Source organism: Salmo salar, chromosome ssa18 (assembly GCF_905237065.1).
Source record: "Salmo salar chromosome ssa18, Ssal_v3.1, whole genome shotgun sequence".
Lineage (NCBI taxonomy): Eukaryota > Metazoa > Chordata > Actinopteri > Salmoniformes > Salmonidae > Salmo > Salmo salar.
This window is the reverse complement of record NC_059459.1, coordinates 4075660-4097508: the sequence shown is the minus strand read 5'-3', so window position 1 is coordinate 4097508 and position 21849 is coordinate 4075660. Positions and strand designations below refer to the sequence as shown.

The 21849-nt window shown below is 43.1% G+C and overlaps 1 protein-coding gene across 10 annotated transcripts in view; it reads left to right on the top strand.

The window, feature by feature from the left end:
- Window positions 1–20519: 20519 nt before the first annotated feature.
- ablim1a (actin binding LIM protein 1a) overlaps window positions 20520–21849 on the top strand; it is a 136547-nt gene continuing 135217 nt past the window's right edge. For 4 of the 10 annotated variants that reach the window (XM_045700647.1, XM_014154411.2, XM_045700645.1 and 1 more), the window contains exon 1: window positions 20522–20907. In XM_045700647.1, coding sequence (XP_045556603.1) covers window positions 20808–20907 — 100 coding nt within the window. In that variant the 5' untranslated portion in view covers window positions 20522–20807. Of the gene's footprint in view, window positions 20908–21849 lie in introns of all 10 variants that reach the window. The other 6 variants (XM_045700650.1, XM_045700646.1, XM_045700651.1 and 3 more) reach the window with 4 other exon arrangements.

Genomic DNA, 21849 nt, shown 5'->3' with positions numbered 1-21849 from the left:
CCATTTTTCATTTTCCATTGGTTTTGTCTTGTCTTCCTTCACACCTGTTTCCAATTCCATCAATTACATGTTGTGTATTTAACCCTCTGTTTCCCTGTAACAACACTTCTCGTAGAAACCTACCCACATCCTGGTTCAGTCTCTCCACCTGCCCATTACTCTTGGGGCGAAAACCAGAGGTCAGGCTGACCGAGACCCCCAGACGCTCCATGAACGCCTTCCACACCCGGGACGTGAACTGGGGACCCCGATCAGAAACTATGTCCTCAGGCACCCCGTAGTGCTGGAAGACGTGAGCAAATAGGGCCTCCGCAGTCTGTAGGGCCGTAGGGAGACCGGGTAAAGGGATGAGACGACAGGACTTAGAAAACCGATCCACAACGACCAGGATCGTGGTGTTCCCATGGGAAGGTGGGAGATCGGTCAGAAAGTCTACCGATAAGTGTGACCAAGGCCACTGTGGAACGGGGAGGGGTTGTAACTTCCCTCTGGGCAGGTGTCTAGGAGCCTTGCACTGAGCGCACACCGAACAGGAGGAGACATAAAACCTCACGTCCTTTGCTAAAGTTGGCCACCAGTACTTCCCCTTAAGGCTTCGCACTGTCCTATCTATCCCTGGATGACCAGAGGAAGGTAATGTATACGCCCACCGAATCAATCTATCACGGACACCAAGCGGGACATACCTCCATCCCGCAGGACACTGAGGTGGAGTAGGCTCCGAACGAGATGCCCGCTCGATGTCCGCATCCACCACCCACACCACCGGCGCCAACAGATAAGAGGCCGGAAGTATGGGGGTGGGATCGATGGGCCGTTCCTCAGTTTCATACAGACGGGACAGTGCGTCTGCCTTAGTGTTCTGGGAACCTGGTCTATACAAGATTGTAAATCTAAATCTGGTGAAAAACATGGCCCACCTTGCCTGATGAGGGTTCAGTCTCCTTGCCGCCCAGATGTAATCCAGATTATGGTGGTCAGTCCAGATGAGGAAAGGGTGCTTGGCCCCCTCGAGCCAATGTCTCCACACTTTCATCACTTTTACCACAGCTAGCAACTCCCGGTCCCCCAAGTCATAGTTTTGCTCCGCCGGGCTGAGCTTCCTCGAAAAGAAAGCACAGGGGCGGAGCTTCAGTGGCGTGCCCGAGCACTGTGAGAGCACAGCTCCTACCCCAGCCTCGGACGCGTCCACCTCCACCATGAATGCCAAAGAAGGATCCGGATGAGCCAATACGGGAGCCTCGGTAAACAGAGACTTCAAGCGATCAAAAGCTCTGTCCGCCTCAGCCGACCACCGCAGACGCACCGGCCCTCCCTTCAGCAGGGAGGTAATGGGTGCAGCCACCTGCCCAAAACCCTGGATAAACCTCTGGTAGTAATTGGCAAACCCTAAAATCCGCTGCACATCCTTCACTGTGGTGGGAATGCAGTCACACTCCATTTCCACCCCTGATGTGGAAATGCGATACCCCAGGAAGGAGACGGACTGTTTGAAGAACACGCATTTCTCGGCCTTGACGTCGCCCAAGCACTTTGCACACCAGAGACACATGCGCGGTGCGTGTAGCGGAATATATCAGGATGTCATCGATATAAGCCACCACACCCTGCCCGTGCAGGTCCCTGAGAATCTCGTCTACAAAGGATTGGAAGACGGCTGGAGCATTCTTCAACCCATACGGCATGACGAGGTACTCATAATGGCTGGATGTGGTACTAAATGCTGTCTTCCACTCATCTCCCGCCCGGATACGCATCAAGATATACGCGCTCCTGAGATCCAATTTTGTGAAAAAGCGTGCTCCGTGGAATGACTCTGTCGCCGTAGCGATGAGAGGTAGCGGGTAACTGTACCCCACCGTAATCGAATTTAGACCTCTATTTAGACATGGAGGACCAAATGTACCCCTGCCTCAGAGATTCAGAGACATATGTTTCCATAGCCACCGTCTCCTCCTGTGACAGGGGATACACGTGACTCCTGGGGGGGGTGCGGCGTCTACCTGGAGGTTTATCGCACAATCCCCTCGTCGATGGGGTGGTAATTTGGTCGCCCTCTTCTTACAGAAGGCGGTAGCCAAATCGGCATACTCTGGGGGAATGTACATGGTGGGGACTTGGTCTGGACTCTCCACCGTCGTTGCACCGATGGAAACTCCCACACACCTGCCTGAGCACTCCTCTGACCACCCCTTTAGAGCCCTCTGTTGCCACGAAATAGTAGGGTTGTGAAAGGCCAACCAGGGTATCCCCAGCACCACTGGAAATGCAGGAGAATCAATGAGGAAAAAACTACTTTTTTCCTCATGATCCCCCCCGCGTAACCATGTCCAGTGGAGTCGTGGACTCCTTGACCACCCCTGACCCTAATGGTCGACTATCTAGGGAGTGCACCTGAAAGGGTAAGTCCAGCGGAACCTGGGGAATCCCTAACCTATGTGCGAAACCACAATCCATAAAATTCCCTGCTGCGCCTGAATCGACTAGCGCCTTATGCTGGGAATGAGGAGAAAACTCAGGGAAAGAAATCAAAACATACATGTGGCCAACAGGGGGCTCTGGGTGAGCCTGGTGCTGACTCACCTGGGGTGTCCGAACAGTGCTCTGCCTGCCATCTCGACTCCCAGACGAGCCCCTCCAACACCGGTCGGCAGTGTGCCCTCTCCGACCACATCCGGTGCAGGAGGAGGCTCCTCCTCCGGTCGCCCTCGCTGCAGCACCTCCTAACTCCATGGGGGTTGGAGCAGAGGTGCTGGGGGGTGGAACCAACAGGACCCTATCCGGACGCCCGCGGGTAGCCAGCAAGTTATCCAACCTGATGGACATGTCCACTAGCTGGTCCAGGGTGAGGGTAGCATCTCTGCAGGCTAGCTCCCTGCGGACGTCCTCACATAGGCTGCACCTATAGGGGTCAATCAAGACCCTGTTGTTCCACCCCGAGTCGGCGACCAAGGTCCGGAACTCCAGCGCGAAGTCTTGAGCGCTCCTCGTCTCCTGCCGCAGATGTCCCTCGCCGAGTCTGGTCCCTCCCAGACCATGTTGGCCCACTCCAGAGCTTTACCGGACAGGCAGGAGACGAGGGCGTTCACGCTCTCCCCTCCCGAAGGAGCCGGGTGAATGGTTGCCAGGTACAGCTCCAGCTGGAGCAGAAAACCCTTGCACCTGGCAGCCGTCCCGTCGTACTCCCACGGGAGTGCGAGCCGAATACCGCTGGGCCCGGATGGTGCCGGCACAGGTGATGGTGTAGGTTGGTACACGGTGGGTGCAGGGGTAGGCAGACCACCCCTCTCCCATCTCTCCATCGTTGCCATCATCTGATCCATGGCGGTCCCGAGACGGTGGAGAACGGTGGTGTGATGTTGTACGCGCTCCTCCATGGACGTGGAGAGTGCGTCAGCTCCTGCTGACTCCATGTAGTGGTGCGGGATTCTGTAACAACGCCTCTCGTAGGAGGGGGGTGTGTAGGAAATCAGGAGGAGGAGAGCAGATAGGTTCCAGGGTAATCAATGTTTATTCAGGCGGTCTCGAAAGCACAACACAAACACAATGGGAAAACGCACTAACGTCATTGTCACCCACAGGGAAGGAATTACGCACACGGAGGAGAAACCTCGACTCCGCAAACTACTGAGCAAAATGCCCACGGTAAATACATACCGTAATAAACAAAACAACTCCCATGGTGCAGGCACGCACCCCTTACAAGCACAATACACAGCAATAATCCCGCACACAGCCTAACCTGCAGCGGGGAAATATAAACCCACCGAAATCAGCTAAACTAAACACAGGTGTGAAAAACCAGACAGAACTAAACGAAAAGGAAAATGGGATCGGTGGCAGCTAGTAGGCCGGCGACGACGACCGCCGAGCACCGCCCGAACAGGGAGATGAGCTACCTTCGTTGGAAGTCGTGACATTCCCCTCATGTCCTTGTCGGAGATTGTTTGATTGTATGATTGTGCAAGTTATGTGTTGCGACGGGTTTTGTACCCACTTTGATTATTTTGGTTTTTGGAATTTTGTTAACTTTTATTAAACGACTCCGTTTATACCAAGTTCGTTCTCCTGCGCCTGACTGCCCTGCCCCCAACACGCACCCTTTACATTTCTTGACTGCAGATTCTACTTCCCATAGGTATGCTGAATGTTTTCATGGCAATTCTTTGGAGAGGGTAAAGGGCATTTATTTTCATAAAAGCCTGTGAATGACCTAGACGAACTGCTGGAGATAGACACTTTTTTAATAAAAAGCGTAGCCCCCAACACTTTTAAACTAAAGTCACCGTCTTGGGCAGACATCAGACAAAACTCATCCTTGGCCCTTGTTAATTTTAGCCTTAAATCAACCGAATTTAAGAGTAAACGTTCTTGAAAGAAACTGTCAGTGTATAGGCCCTAGCAGATAAAACTCTCGAGATTCTGCACAGTAGCGAGCACGTGCCTCCAGCCCTTTGTTTTCACTAGCGGTGGGGTCTATGTCTTCCATAGATGCTCCTGCAGTATCCTTGCTAAACAGCCCAGCGCTGAATTGTGTCTTCAGAGTGTCTTCGGAGTAGTTTAGTAAACATTCCATGATAGCCCTATAAGGATAGGTCGCACTGCTTTGACTGATAAGTCGTTCACCCAAAGTTACATCCACTTGGGAAAAGATGGTCACCAAGGGGTAATTAATGAGGCTCACCTTGGCATCATTTGCAATATTAGTACCATCTCTTTTGGTCACTTTGAGACGTAAATGTAATAAGGTGTTGTTGAGGTCCAGGTAGTTGTCACCATGGCCTGGGATGAAAAACTCTATAGGTCCATTGTCTGTAATGGCAGAGAGTGGGGCTATCTCCACATAACAAGACCTATCTATTGAAAATTGGGTTAAGGGGGCAGTGAAAAGATCGAGCTCTGTCTTTATAGCTTTAGAGGACATGCGGTGTAAAAGAGCCATGTTGCTTGTTTTTTTGGAAAATGTATTCTTTTGCAGTTTTTGGTCGAGATGTCCTCATTTTACGTCATTGACTTACTGAGTTTCTTTTAATGGTTAACCTCCGCTTTATGGGCCGGCCTACGCCTTATACCCGGAGGTCTCTTTTTTGGTCTTTGAGACAACAGCATAAGACCCGAGCCTTCTTGATGCTCAGGATCTGATGACGCCTGTCTAGTCATAGCATTAGCCACCACCTCACTTACAATATTTTTGACTGCTGATTTTAAATGAGGTTTGGCTATGCTAAGGCCTCTCTTCATAAACGGTAAAACCATCCTAAAGAGGTTACGAAATATACCGCCTATCCCTGAACCATACATGGTAGGAGTTCCATGATAACCGGGTAATCCATTACCCACTTGATCAACATAGTACGAAACATATTGGTTAGGGTCGAGATGGTGGCTGTGTACCATAACCATTTAAATGTATTTTTATTATGTTTATATATATATAAAAAAATAAATATAAAAATATATATAAATAAATAATACTACTAATAATATATTAGATATGTAGAGAATCTTTGGTGGGTCTAAAGTGGAGTTTTACAATCGTTTTACCATAAGTCAATTTTATATTTTCGTTCTGATCCGTTTTAAGCTCAACCTGAATGTTATCAATAGATTTCTTGCTTACAGGTATGTGGTGTGGCTTGTCATAGTTAACAGTGACTTCATCACAATCCTTTCCGTCTATATGAACTGTTCTCAGGAGGGGTACATAACTGTCTCCGACCCTTTGATAGGATATGATGTCGGTATACACAAACATGCTGTAAAACCCTGCATGTATATCTGCAGGGAATGGGAATAATTTATCTTTCACATACATACATTTATTGGGATTCATCCCAACATGTAGGCTAAATTACCACTGGTCTTTATACCCCCCTCATCATCCCCTGAGATTTGTTCACGTTTATGAATAGGGTTGTAGTTGAATAGTATTTTCATATGGTTCAGGGTTAGGAGGCCGTTCAACTCAAAGATGATCCTTCTATAGAATAATTTTTTAAGCATTATAGCCTTAGGGGGTTTTGATGTCCTTTTACAATAAAAATCACGGTCCTTATCCTTGATATTATACCAACTATGGGGGTATGTAATCTCGCTGAGACCTACTTCCCAGGCCTCTGATACCTCTATAGGCTTTGGAAAATTGGTTGTATAATTCAAACTTTTATTATTCCTATAAATATCTGCAGACGAATTACTGGCGAGAGTCAGGTAAAATTCATTGTGCTCCATGATGCACTCCAGTGTACACTTGAATGATGGTGTTTTTTTTTATCATGCATGAGGGTTTAAGTTAACCCCCACTGCCTCCACCACCTCATCCTCTAATACCAAACTGTTGAACTTTTGTGGACAGTTTTTCCAACAGACCAACACCCATTTTTTACCCTTTTCTCTCTTTTGATCCAGAATCTCCTCCACGTGAAAAACTTTGTCTTTACCCATCTTTACCTTCTGGAGTTCCTACTCATAAAAGGAACCCTCTATAAGCTCCCCATCATAATCTTTTAACTTGTAGAACGGAGGTATACGTGGTAGAGATTCGATAACTGTGAACAGCTCATCACTGTAACCTTGCTCATATTCTTTTTGCGAAAACACCCCTCAACTTGGATATATGTACCAAGTCCCCCACTATGAATTTAAAATATTTTTTTTCTTATGGCGAAGGGGGAACAAACCATACAGATTTTTAAAGAGTTTTCAGAAGAGACCTTGGAGGGTTTCGTCCGTATACTCTTATGGTAGCTGTAGTTATAACCCTTTACTAAATCTTGACCTATATCCACATATCTATGGGTGTTGTGAGCCGCAAAGTATTTCCGCATCCTCTCCTTCAAAGTTCTGTTACAGCGTTCAACAACTGAAGCTTTCAAATCCGAACCTGTAGCAAAATGTACAATATTGTGCTTCTTCATGAGTTTCTGAAAAGTATTATTAAAAAATGATTTACCGCCGTCAGTCTGCACTTTCTTGGGTGCTCTTCCTTCCTCCAAGATAGAGTCAAAGGCCCAGGTCACCTCTGCCCCACTCTTATTTTTTTAAGACCCTTACAAATGCTATTTTAGAGAAAATATCTATAACCGTTAGCATGTATCGATTTCCATAATTTTTATCAGCAAGGGCCTGCATGTCACGCAGATCCGCCTGAAATTGGGACAAGGGATGAGTAGAAAAAACTCTATTTTGTAGAATTTTTTTTTCGCACAGGTTCCCCCAAAAGACCCTGGGTTATTAATAAATGTTTTTCATCATCGGCTCCGCCATCCTTCTTGCCTCTCTGATGTACAATAACATTAATGAGCCCCTTTCAAATAAAGAGAACATTTCATTTTCATTTTTGCATTTTATTATGCATACATGTTTTTGTATTAAGTATCCAGACATTTCAGGATACGTAGCAAAATATTAGTACCGGTTTTCTCAATGACCCATGCATGCAACACATGGTATACTTGGTTTACATTTAAAAGCTTATATCGATGAATTTTTAAAACACATACATCCGTTATATAAGTACAGTCGTATGAAAAAGTTTGGGCACCCTTGACAATTTCCATGATTTCCATTTATAAATAATTTGGTGTTTGGATCAGCAATTTAATTTTGATCTATCAAATAACTGATGGACACAGTAATATTTCAGTAGTGAAATGAGGTTTATTGGGTTAACAGAAAATGTGCAATATGCATCAAAACAAAATTAGACAGGTGCATAAATTTGGGCACCCCAATAGAAAAATCACATCAATATTTAGTAGAGCCTCCTTTTGCTAAAATAACAGACTCTAGACGCTTCCTATAGCCTCTAATGAGAGTCTGGATTCTGGATGAAGGTATTTTGGACCATTCCTCCTTACAAAACATCTCCAGTTCAGTTAGGTTTGAAGGTTGCCAAGCATGGACAGCCCGCTTCAAATCATCCCACAGATTCTCAATGATATTCAGGTCTGGGGACTGGGATGGCCATTCCAGAACAGTGTACTTGTTCCTCTGCATAAATGCCCGGGTAGATTTTGAGCAGTGTTTAGGGTCGTTGTCTTGTTGAAATATCCAGCCCCGGCGTAACTTCAACTTTGTGACTGATTCTTCAACATTATTCACAAGAATCTGCTGATATTGAATCCATGCGACCCTCAACTTTAACAAGATTCCCAGTACCGGCACTAGCCACACAGCCCCACAGCATGATGGAACCCCTACCAAATTTTACTGTGAGTAGCAAGTGTTTTTCTTGGAACGCTGTGTTCTTTTGCCACCATGCATAACGTCCCTTGTTATGACCAAATAACTCAATCTTTGTTTCATCAGTCCACAGCACCTTATTCCAAAATGAAGCTGGCTTGTCCAAATGTGCGTTTGCATACCTCAAGCGACTCTGTTTGTGGCGTGTGTGCAGAAAAGGCTTCTTCCGCATCAATCTCCCATACAGCTTCTCCTTGTGCAAAGTGCACTGAATTGTTGAACGATGCACAGTGACACCATCTGCAGCAAGATGACGTTGTAAGTCTTTGGAGGTGGTCTGTGGGCTGTTTTTGACTGTTCTCACCATCCTTCGCCTTTGCCTCTCCGATATTTTAGTTGGCCTGCCACTACGGGCCTTGACAAGAAATGTGTCTGTGGACTTCCATTTCCTCACTATGTTCCTCACAGTGGACACTGACAGCTTACATCTCTGCGATAGCTTTTTGTAGCCTTCCTCTAAACCATAATGTTGAACAATCTTTGTTTTCAGGTCATTTGAGAGTTGTTTTGAGGCCCCCATGTTGCCACTCTTCAGAGGAGAGTCAAAGAGAACAACAACTTGCAATTGGCCACCTTAAATACCTTTTCTCATGATTGGATGCACTTGTCTATGAAGTTCAAGTCTTAATGAGCTCACCAAACCAATTGTGCGTTCCAATTAATCAGTGCTAAGTAGTTACAGGTATTCAAATCAACAGAATGACAAGGGTGCCCACATTTTTGCATAGCCTACTTTTCACATCTGATTTAATTTCATACAACGTAATATTGCTACACTAAAAATCTTTGTCGGGACAATACCCCAGTACTCAGCTTTTATTAGAAAATGAATGGCATGCCACTGTGATCATTTTCTGTGACGACATAGAAAATTGTTATGCAGCCTCAGAGGGGTGCCCAAACTTTTTCATACGACTGTATATAAACAAAAAATATGATACATGTTACAATTAAATTATGGTTCAAACAAATAAACTAAAATCTTAAACAAGGATGTTTCTAGTCATTCAGAATCATCCACAAGACGTGATACCAGTTGTGACCATTATAGACTCTCCCCCGTATGTCTTACATGACTCATGATTTGGTCCATTTTTAACACATGCTCTGCATTAGCCCAGGTATTGTGGGTTGTGTAGAATGATACATTGTTCACTTTATTTTCAATAATTTGGTGTATAACATTTGTAAATTCTCTCAAGAGAAAAAATGGATTTATTCTCTCTAACATTGTATGCAAAGTTACCCATTGCTTTATATCTAAATAGAATATATATATATTGTTACTCATTCTCTTGGGTTTTATTGAGCCAGAAAGTCACCAAAGCTTCCTTGTATTTGTTATCATCCACCAGTGCTTGCTTGATTTCTTTGAGCTTCTCATGGATGAAAATCACCTCCTTTCAGTTCATGTAGGAAAGCCTCTGTTACACCATAAACCCTAGGAATAGATGACACAAGACCCATAGACTACAGGGCCCTGATCATTGATGGTATTTACATTTAAGTCATTTAGCAGACGCTCTTATCCAGAGCGACTTACAGTAGTGAATGCATACATTTCATTTCATGCAATTTTTTTTGTACTGGCCCCCCCGTGGGAATCAAACCCACAACCCTGGCATTGCACACACCATGCTGGCATTGCAAACACCATGCTTTACCAACTGAGCCACAGGGAAGCTGACCATACAGATTTATTTTTTTTTGTATAAAACGGCCGGACCACAGTCTTTTCACCAGTTCCTCAAAGTGGTTGAAAAATAAGTACTTGGGTGGGTCATATAAACAAGGATGTCGTCACTGGCTGGGGTGATTGATCTCACAAACATGGCATTTTTCTATTATATACTCTCCAATCACCACATCTAAAAGTGTGGCTACAGAGGCCTTGATGGTGTTCACAAAAAGAGTACTGACCACCCCATCAAACGCATCTTCATGCTGTGTACATGTAGGGGGTGTCGGGGGGGCATGCCTGGGGGGAGTAGAAAGGAGGGCTGTGAGGCATAGAGTCCTTAGGGTCTGGTACCCATGACGTATTGGAGTCCTCATATGGTATATGAATATCCATGGTATATGCTGAAATTAAGAACCACCCTCTTTTATTGTTGAACCATTCCTTTGGTATCGGGGCGTGGTTAACGTAACAGACACGTACTTAGTTTTTTTCTGGGGATGACCCTTCTGGGGGTTCCATTGAATCATAATCCTTAGGATTTATATGTATAATGCACTTCCTTAGTTTAACAATACTCTGCCGGCGTTGGCTCTGTACAAAAAGAGCATCCACTAACTCTAACATTTTCAATTCCATTATGTCCCAACTTTTAAAAGGAATAAGCATACGCAACCTAAGATCCCGAGTCAGTCCACCATCACAGAGGTTCCCGTTGCGGATTTTGTCGTTGCTGATATAGAACTCCACGTACCCACATGGAAGTCCATTCTTTGTTTGTACTTTCACCCTATGAAATATTCTTCCTGAGGAGTCAGGGGCACCTTCCCAATGGGCCTCGGAGCCCGTGAACAAGCGATACCCCTTTGTGATAACTCAGTTCGGGACACACCACCTTCCAAAACATATCCCGGTCTTCAAGCCTGTAGTCCACTCCTAAGTTCTGGTCTGCATATTCTTCTCCTTTGGCTATGGTATAGAGTTTCACTCTACAGGCCGGGTAATCAAACATATAGCCCCATAGTTGTCCATTAGACATCAACACTTGATCCTTCAGCACAGTTGCGGGGAGTATTTGGGTTCTATACAAATTTAGAAAATGCTTTTTTGGCCCATCATATATTGATGCTTTACACTCTTCCCTTTCTCTATGTTTTAACCGGGGTCCAGCTTCCGATGTTAAGGTCGTCACAGGCGTGTCAGTAATAAAAAAATCCATGTTTTATTTATTTCTTCTTTAGAGTCTCCTGTGGTTTATCTCTCAATGTTTCTAGTCCCTCGTAGTGTTCACAGCTCTTTACTTATACTGACCAATACCCCCCCCCCAAACCCCCCGGCCCCCGGAAATTACTGTTTCATATACAAGATCACTAAACAGCAGAGACATAAGCTGACTACAACATTACCCTACTCTTTCAAATGTTCAAACACATTCCACAGTTCAACAAGATCACATCAATCACCAGGACAGCTTTATTGCAAACACATGCTTTACTCTAAACAGATGCACTATCAGCTTACATAAGCACTCACTCGATAGCGTGAGAACATCAGGACCGGATGTACATACATGGTCATAACCACGTGACACATCAAATAGGTCATCAATCACTTTTTGACACAAACTGTCTACTGTATTCTCTCTGATGGACGGAAAAGTGGAAACAATTGATTTTCAAAGAGCTCACCGTTTCGGTGGCAGAGCAGAGGGAAGGCCCCATCCGATCATAGCTATGCTAAACCATAACAAAATGTAAATTGCCTTGTTACAACACGGTAGGGAATTGAAGAACACCCCATTCTCTATTAATGAACAATTTCCTCATGATGTAGTGGAGAGACGACATGCCCTCTACACCAATTTCAAAAAGCTCCAAGCAGAGAAGCAGAATGTTCGTCTAGTGGTCGATAAATTATATGTAAACAATCAAATGTTCAAGGACTCGAAGATTACAACGTGGCTGTAAGTGATAGCTACCTCCTGCTGAAGTAGTCCCAGATACATATTTACACCGCGTTACACGGTACAAATATGGATTCATTTGTTTTTTACAAAAACATATTTGCATGAACGACTTAAAAAAAATATTCATGCAGTATGGAACCGTGGACTATGTGGACTTCAAATAAGGTTGGATTTATGGTAATGCAGAATGGGTATGATGAACTTATCCTTTTTCTATTTAGGCAATATGGAAGTTTGGACTATATGGATGTAATATCAGGTTTTGATTTTGGGGAAGGCGAGGATGGGTAAGGCTGACCTTTTTTCTTTATGATTTTTTATGTATTTCATTTGAAGATTGTACATTAGAAATAACAAGGTCGTTTTCTTAGTTTAATATGATATGGCCTAATTGTAGAGGTTGGGTATATTATGACTTAAAACCTGTTATATAGTGCGGCTCTTGTTCGCCGATGTGAATTGGAACGATTAGCTTTTAAGATTGTGCTGTTATTATTTCTATTAATATTAGCTATTATTGTTAGTATTTATTTTTTTCTGACTGTTTTCCATGTTATTTGGTTAGTTATCTTTAGCATCCTCATAGATATTTATGTTATCATGAGACTGCCCATATTTCCCTCTGGCTGACGCCAATTTGGCGGCCAAGGGTTTGCCTTAGGACGCCAAGGTGCGTCATGAGTCAGTGAGATGGTCTGGTGGTCTTAGTGACAACAGACCTAGATAAGGGGGAGGTTTTAGTAGGTGGAATATTAGGACAATTGGAAGTTTACAAAGTTGCAGCTACAGTATGCTTAACAGTGCAAATTATTATGGTACAGCTATATGGACACTTAATCATTATAGTGCTTTTTAATGGTAAGTTAACAAACATTGGTTGTGGTAAGTATAATTCAAACTAGAGTATCATTAAGGTAAGTGCGGAAATAAGTATAGCAAGTTACAATTGTAATGGCTTAGCAGATCATAAAAAAAGAAGATACATTTTTACATGGCTGAAAGAGAAAGAATATAAAATCTATTGTTTACAGGAAACTCATTCTACAAATGATGAGATTGGGTGGAAAAAGGACTGGGAGGGAGAAATGTATTTTTGTCATGGGCAAAGAAATTCAAAAAGGACCGATTGTGCAAACAGATCCGGAAGGAAGATGGATTATTTTAAATATGCTATTGAACCACAAACAGATCTGGCGAATTAATCTAAATAGGCCAAATAATGATGATCTACATTTTTTCAAAAATATATATAATAATCTATTGAGCTCACAAGCAACAAAATAATCTATTATTATGGTGGGAGATTATAATAAGGTTTTAAGTACCTCAATGGATCGTAAAGGAAGTCATTCTGCAAACTATCACCCTCAAGCACTTAAGGACATCACAACCATCATGGATACATTAGAACTAGTGGCTATATGGAGGATGAAAAACCCTGACCTAGTGAGATATACATGGAGGAGGCTTAAAATCAAGCTAGCTGTCTTGACAACTTCCTAGTCTTGTTTTGCTGGCATCAAAAGTAAAAAAAAAGTATTAATAGGAGACTGAATGCGATCGGACCACCATCTAATTGGCCTCCATATAACTCGTACATAATTTCCATGTGGACGGGGATATTGGAAATGTAATCAAAGCCTATTGGATGACAATTTGTTCTTAACTAAGACAAAATAATTCATAATTTACTTTTTTTTACAACATAGGTATAGCAGATCCCCTTATTATATGGGACACTTTCAAATGTACTTTTAGAGGCCATTCAATAGAATACTCATTAAAACAAAAGCCGTTTAGGTCAAAAGAGATTAGACTAATAAAGGAAATAGAGGAAGTATCAGTGCGGGTAGATGGTAATGGAAACTGTACAATAGAGGCACGAAATAGGTTAGAGGAAAAACAAAAAGAAATTTTTCCAACAATTTTCTACAGACAGATTATTTCACTTATAATTCACTGTATCACAATTCCAGTGGGTCAGAAGTTTACATACACTAAGTTGACTGTGCCTTTAAACAGCTTGGAAAATTCCAGAAAATTATGTCATGCTTTAGAAGCTTCTGATGAGCTAATTGACATCATTTGAGTCAATTGGAGGTGTACCTGTGGATGTATTTCAAGGCCTACCTTCAAACTCAGTGCTTCTTTGCTTGACATCATGGGAAAATCTAAAGAAATCAGCCAAGACCTCAGAAAAAAAACTGTAGACCTCCACAAGTCTGGTTCATCCTTGGGAGCAATTTCCAAATGCCTGAAGGTACCATGTTCATCTGTACAAACAATAGTACGCAAGTATAAACACCACTGGACCACAAAGCCATCAGGAAGGTGACGTCTTCTAGAGATGAACGTACTTTGGTGCGAAAAGTGCAAATCAATCCCAGAATAACAGCAAAGGACCTTGTGAAGATGCTGGAGGATATAGGTACAAAAGTATCTATATCCACAGTAAAACGAGTCCTATATCGACATTACCTGAATGGCCACTCAGCAAGGAAGAAGCCACTGCTCCAAAACCGCCATAAAAAAGCCAGGCTATGGATTGCAACTGCACATGGGGACAAGGATCGTACTTTTGGAGAAATGTCCTCTGGTCTGATGAAACAAAAATAGAACTGTTTGGCCATAATGACCATCGTTCTGTTTGGATGAAAAAGGGGGAGGCTTGCAAGCCGAAGACCACCATCCCAACTCTGAAGCACAGGGGTGGCAGCATCATCATGTGGGAGTGCTTTGCTGCAGGAGGGACTGGTGCACTTCACAAAATAGATGGCATCATGAGGGAGGAAATTTATGTGAATATATTGAAGCAACATATCAAGACATCAGTCAGGAAGTTAAAGCTTGGTTGCAAATGGGTCTTCCAAATGGACAATGACCCCAAGCATACTTCCAAAGTTGTGGCAAAATGGCTTAAGGACAACAAAGTCAAGGTATTGGAATGGCCATCACAAAGCCCTGACCTCAATCCTATAGAACATTTGTGGGCAGAACTGAAAAAGTGTGTGCGAGCAAGGAGGCCTAAAAACCTTACTCAGTTACCCCAGCTCTGTCTGGAGGAATGGGCCAACTTTCACCCAACTTATTGTGGGAAGCTTGTGGAATGCTACCCAAAACAGTTGACCCAAGTTAAACAATTTAAAGGCAATGCTACCAAATACTAATTGAGTGTATGTAAACTTCTGACCCACTGGGAATGTAATGAAAGAAATATTAGCTGAAGTAAATCATTCTCTCTACTATTATTTTGACATTTCACATTCTTAAATAAAGTGGTGATCCTAACTGACCTAAAACAGGGAATTCTTACTCTGATTAAATGTCATGAATTGTGAAAAACTGAGTTTAAATGTATTTGGCTAAGATGTACAGTATTTAAACTTCTGACTTCAACTGTATGTATATGTAGCAAAAAAGCTGTAAAAAAAACTAAGATAATTGTCCTCCGAAGAGAAGGGTGTAGTGGAGGGGTTATTGAAAAAAAAAAACATTGAACCTGGTGGTTGGTTAGCTCCCAGCAGATTCATGCAGGGTAGTCACGACAGGATTTGTCACTTTGTTCATTGTTGTTTAATCAGCTAACGTTAGCTGGCTGGCTCGTTAGCTAACGTTACGTGATGTGTGTGATTTTACACATTGTTTACCTAGCTAGGTTCATTGCTAGCTACATGTCTTAAGCTAAAGTGTACTGTTAGCTAGCTAGCTAATGTTAGCTTTCTGTCTCCTTAGCTGACGTTATTATTGGTATCCCAGAGCAGTTTGCTTGGCTAGTTAGAGCCTAATGTTAGCTAGCTAGTGTGTGCACTCTGAACACAGAGCGAAATGAGATGGGTGGGGCTAAAGCTTAAGAGGGTGTGAACGATGCTAAATGGGTGTAGACAAAGAAGAGCTCGTCACTAGTGTCGTGTCTATGGGGTACCATTAAACTGAAGACATGTTTATCAATTAACTCCCTGTAATTATTATCACGCGATTAAAATGATTAATCGTTTAATTGTAATTACCTAGGAGATCGGGGCACCAAGGAAAATATTCAGATTACAAAGTTATAATTTTCCTAATATAACTTTCCTATATTATAACATTATATACTATATTCTATGATAGTATAGGCCGATTATCTTCTGGTTTAAATGGTGTATTTTACCTCGCGTCCAGTCTCATTCCAAACGTCGTAAATTGTTGTATCTGCACGAACCCAGCCTTTACTAAGAGTCATCCATACATCAATTGTCTTTAAATCATTTATTTACTAAACTAAGTAATTCACAGAAAGCATACAAACAGTAATTATCATCACAAAGAATTGGTAGAGTAATGTGCCCTAGTGGGCTAAACAGGCATGGCTGGTGTCTTGTTAAACAAAGGGTCATAAATGGTCAGCTGAGGAGGCACACAGAGTTCATTAATATTAACAATTGATATGCTAAACCTTTGCACATGAACGCTCACTCATTCGGGAACAATTGCAATCAATATATATTTACGCTCAGTGTGTCGTCAGGATCCTTGTTGGAGAGTCGTTCTATTGGAGAGTTCTCTCTCTCTCTCTCTCTCTCTCTCTCTCTCTCTCTCTCTCTCTCTCTCGGTTAGAATGGATCTTTCAAAGCGACATTCATTCATTTCGTTATAGAATGGATGTTTCGTCGGTCTTCGCTTTCAATTATATAATTTCTAGCTGCAGACTATTAATTAATATCAAAGACTTGTTCTTATTCTGTCGATATTGATAGTCTAAAAGTTAACCACGTGGTATAGTTCACTTTCAGTAGAGGAATTGGATGGTCAAACCTATTGGCCAACTCGCAATGGAGTGGAGGCCTGGTCTGAAGAAAGTAAATCAGGGTGGGGTTTTATAGTGAACATAGAACAGGCTTGTCACATGACGCCTGGTCCTGTCTGTGTCCCTGGGGGCGTGCCGATGACAGATTTAATCTTTGAACATAAATACATTCTATCACATTAATATCAGTACACAGCATCTCAATGTATTACAAAATAGCTTTATCCTTATTAATACATTCTATACAACCATTTGGATAGCTGAGGCTCTTATATAAACAGTTTTATGGTAATATGGCTATATTGTCTCTTCTGAGTATCACAAAATTGTACCAAGCGGACCAGTTCATAGCTGGATTCTTCACCAATCTTCCATACCTTCTCCAGAACATAAATGTCGTTCGGTTCCCCAATTCTGTTAGTTGGAAGAATTTCCTGTGTCTCTCTATGGGCCATGTGGCAAGAGATTCTCCTCTGGAATTTTACAACCCCTTCACACAGGGCCTGGGTGGGGGGAGGTAGGTTGGGGGATGGTGCAAGGGGGAGGGGGTCAACTGTTGTCCCTGTACTCAAAGAGGCCAACGTCATGACACTAGATACCAAACATTCAAATGCCATTTTCTCAAGAGAGTTGACTAGTTTTTCAACTTTCAAAGCAGAATTACTTTCCCATTATTCCTAAAAAATGCAGTATATGATATACAATTTTGTAACTCTGAGTCTCTACTTTCATCCAATGTAAAAAAACACCATATCAAATGTTGCTACATAAGACCTAATCCAAGTTGTGAGGCACATATATGAAGCCATAATCATATGATAAACTATAGGCTAGATAGATAAAGTTGTTTCAGAGTTTGAGAACTATATGCTACTGTTTATTAGCTAGCAAACTCCCTAGGCCTTGGAAAAAAAGTCACATTTAATTAGCCACTTTACAAATAAAGATACATTTTACTTATAGAATGTGGCAAATAGCGCTACAGACCCAGCCTGACATTGGCAATTTGCTAATTGTCACTTATTTCAGTATTACACTGTGGAGTGTCGTGAAATATTCTAATCATGTGAGAGAGACTTTGTCATTTCTTCACACAATCATCTTTATTGAAAATCAATGCAATTATTGCAATAATGAAGCAGGTCGACCCAACACTCTTGAGTGTTGGACCGAGAGTCTAACCTATACAGAAAATGTTAGTTCTTATATAGCTGACACTAAGAATGCTTAGTCATGGCTGGTTCCACCCCTCCCATGCAGACCAAGGGGTATCATAAGCCACTCTGCCTGTCGATATCTGCATGGGGGGTGTTGTCTTAATAAACTTTCCCCATTTATCCATTACCTGTTTTACTGATTTACTATGTTCTCTATCCAGTACACATTGCCTGTTTATTCCCAATTTATCAACATTTGTGTACATGTGCCTACTTGCTCTATTAGTACCCCGTCCGGGGTACATTTAATTTGAATACCCATCTTACACAGAGCACCTCTCCTTAGTAGATTTACTGGAGTGTGTTCTGATACTAATATTGGTATGTGAGTAGAACCACAACCCCCTGCTAGATATACTGGAGCTGCCACAGGTATAAGCTGCGTTGGTCCCGAGAATCCTACTGTTTCGGCATATTTGCCTGACATGGGGAGGTGAGAGGCAAAATTTGGACTTACACATGAGTAAGTTGCTCCAGTATCTACCATCATTGGTGTGCCTCTTATTTATCTGAACCTGCAGCATTGGTTCTTTATCAACAATCAATCAAACAATCAATCTATCAGGAGGAATGGGCCAAAATTCACCCATCTTATTGTGGGAAGCTTGTGGAAGGCTACCCGAAATGTTTGCCCCAAGTTAAACAATTTAAAGGTCAATGCTACCAAATACTAATTGAGTGTAAGTAAACTTCTGAGCCACTGGGAATGTGATGAAAGAAATAAAAGCTGAAATATATCAACCTCTGTACTATTATTCTGACATTTCACATTCTTAAAATAAAGTGGTGATCATAACTGACGTAAGACAGGGAATTCTTACTAGGAATAAATGTCACTAATTGTGAAAAACTGAGTTTAAATGTATTTGGCTAAGGTGTATCGAAACTTCTGACTTCAACTGTAGCAAAAAAGGAAACGTCCCAAATAACTTCACAGATCTTCATTGTAAAGATCTTCATTGTTTCCCATGCTTGTTCAATGAACCATAAACAATTAATAAACATGCACCTGTGGAACGGTCGTTAAGACACTAACAGCTTACTAACAGGTAGGCAATTAAGGTCACAGTTATGAAAACTTCGGACCCTAAAGAGGCCTTTCTACTGACTCTGAAAACACCAAAAGAAAGATGCCCAGAGTCCTTGCTCATCAACGTGAATGTGCCTTAGGCATGCTGCAAGGAGGCATGTGGCCAGGGCACTAAATTGCAATGTTCGTACTGTGAGACGCCTAAGGCCTGTACTCTGGACCGGGATCGATTTGGAGGTGGAGGGTCCGTCATGGTCTGGGGCGGTGTGTCACAGCATCATCGGACTGAGCTTGTTGTCATTGCCGGCAATCTCAACGCTGTGTGTTACAGGGAGGACATCCTCCTCCCTCATGTGGTACCCTTCCTGCAGGCTCATCCTGACATGACCCTCCAGCATGACAATGCCACCAGCCATACTGCTCATTCTGTGCATGATTTCCTGCAAGACAGGAATGTCAGTGTTCTGCCATGGCCAGCGAAGAGCCCAGATCTCAATCCCATTGAGCACGTCTGGGACCTGTTGGATCGGATGGTGAGGGCTAGGGCCATTCCCCCAAGAAATGTCTGGGAACTTGCAGGTGCCTTGGTGGAAGAGTGGGGTAACATCTCACAGCAAGGACTGGCAAATCTGGTGCAGTCCATGAGGAGGAGATGCACTGCAGTTGTCACGACTTCCGGCGAAGTCGGTCCCTCTCCTTGTTCGGGCAGCTTTCGGCCATTGACGTCACTGGCTTTCTAGCCATCGCCGATCCACTTTTCATTTTCCATTTGTTTTGTCGTTGTTTTCTACACACCTGGTTTCTATTCCCCAATTACATGTTCATTATTTAACCCTCTGTTTCCCCCATGTCTGTGTGCGTAATTGTATATAATGTTCAGGTCGTTACTTGTTGGCTGGTATTGTTTGCCGGGTTCGTTATTACGCCCGTTACTTATGAGTGACCGGTTATTACATGCACCTTTAGTATTTGTTTTATACTGGTGCTGCTCGTGGAATAAATTACCTTGTACACTCATCTCTGCTCTCCTGCACCTGATTCCATGCACCAGTTACCCACAGCCTGACAGCAGTACTTAATGCAGCTGGTTGCCACACCAGATACTGACTGTTACTTTTGATTTTGACCCACCCCTTTGTTCAGGGACACATTATTGAATTTCTGTTAGTCACATGTCTGCGGAACTTGTTCAGTTTATGTCTCAGTTGTTGAATCTTCTTATGTTCATACAAATATTTATGTTAAGTTTGCTGAAAATAAAGGCAGTTGACAGTGAGAAGACGTTTGAGTTTATATATAGGAGTACGGTATAAAATAGTTTTTTATAAATATTTTTCAGGGGGTGCTGCAGAACCCACAACACCCCGACTTCCCGCGGCTATAAGCCTATGGAGATGTTTTCCTGGTAGGCAATAGAATAGTCAGGGATGTCTTCTTGTCTCCATTCCCATCCTTAAAGCCCCAGTCCTGCACTCCTCTTCCTCCTGTCCAAAGCCCCACCCTTCCTCTGGGAAGGACCAGCAAGCTCTCCCTACCTGTTGCACTGCAGCAGAATCTGTCAGACTCAAGAGTCGGTTTTGAATGGGAACGCATCGCACCACAGCAGTAACCCAATCCCCTGGCTTCTCCTTAGTCTGACAACAGGACAGGGCTGCCTGCTCACACTCAGCAGCATGAAGACCCTCCACCTCAGCACTTTTCTGTCTGCATGTGTGTGTGTGAGTGTGTGCGCGTGCATTTGGCCTTGTGTGTGACTCTCGGTGTGTGTGTGTACCTCTGTGTGTGTGTGTGTGTGTCCGTGCAAAAGACTGCATTATTGAGGAGAAGGGGAAGGAAGAAGTGAAACAGTGCTGGGACGGGACCGTGTGTGTGTGTGTGTAGAAGAGATGGGAGAGAGGAGTACGGTGCAGCAGCACAAGCAGCCTCCCTATGATGGTGGGCTCTGCAACTACGCCCAGAAAATCGGCTCCTGCTTCGGACTGGACGGTAAGAGAGAGGGGGGTTTGTCCTGTACAATGTGGAGGAGGGTTAGAAGGAACAGGCCAGTGACTGAGGATTTATGAGATTCATTTCTCTCAATGATCCAGATGTCTAGGATGACAAAGGGATACCGTATTTTGTGTCTAATCATGGTGTGTTTGTGCGAGTGTGTATTTATTTGTGTCGGTGTGTGCGGTGGGAGCAAGGGTGTTTACATGTAGTTAGCTGCACCCAAAGATAGACAAATGAATAGAGGAGCAGGGCTGTGCCCCACTGCAGCAGAACACACCAGCCTATCCTCTAACAGACCCAGCCTCTGTCATCAGCCCGTGTGTGTGTGTGCATGCGTGTGTGCGTGTCCTCCGCCTTATTCTTTATCATGCTATATGCTTTAGCATTCATTTTATTGGACTCTTTACTGTACAGTACATCTGATGGATGAGGAATTGATGTAGGCTAGATTTGTGGGTGAAAAATAGACAGATAAATAAAACATTGATGTCAGTAGTAGCATGGTGAGGCTCAGCCTAGAGCTATGGCAATCCTCCTGTGTCCGTGGAAATGCTGTGACAAAGGAGCAATGCATTTAATTAGAAATAGAGGCCAAGCCCTAGTTCTCCTCTAGAGTCTGTTTCTGCTCTGTCATCATCATCCTCGCTTGTATCATGATTTTCAAAAGCTTTAGAGTGGGTAGTGTAAGGTACAGTATATGCTTGCAATGTGTATTGTACAGTTTCTGTTTTGTGGACAGTATATTCCTGTAAGAGAGATGTTAGTAAAAAAAAATATATTGGTTTAGATAAAAGTGATGTTTGTGACCTTAAAGTCTTGTTCACACTGCAGTCTGAACAGCAAAAAATCCACATAGAATCGGATATTACAAGCCACATTTCAAACCACCTTCGTAGGTGGTTTGAAATCAGATACAAATCTGATTGCTGACCATAT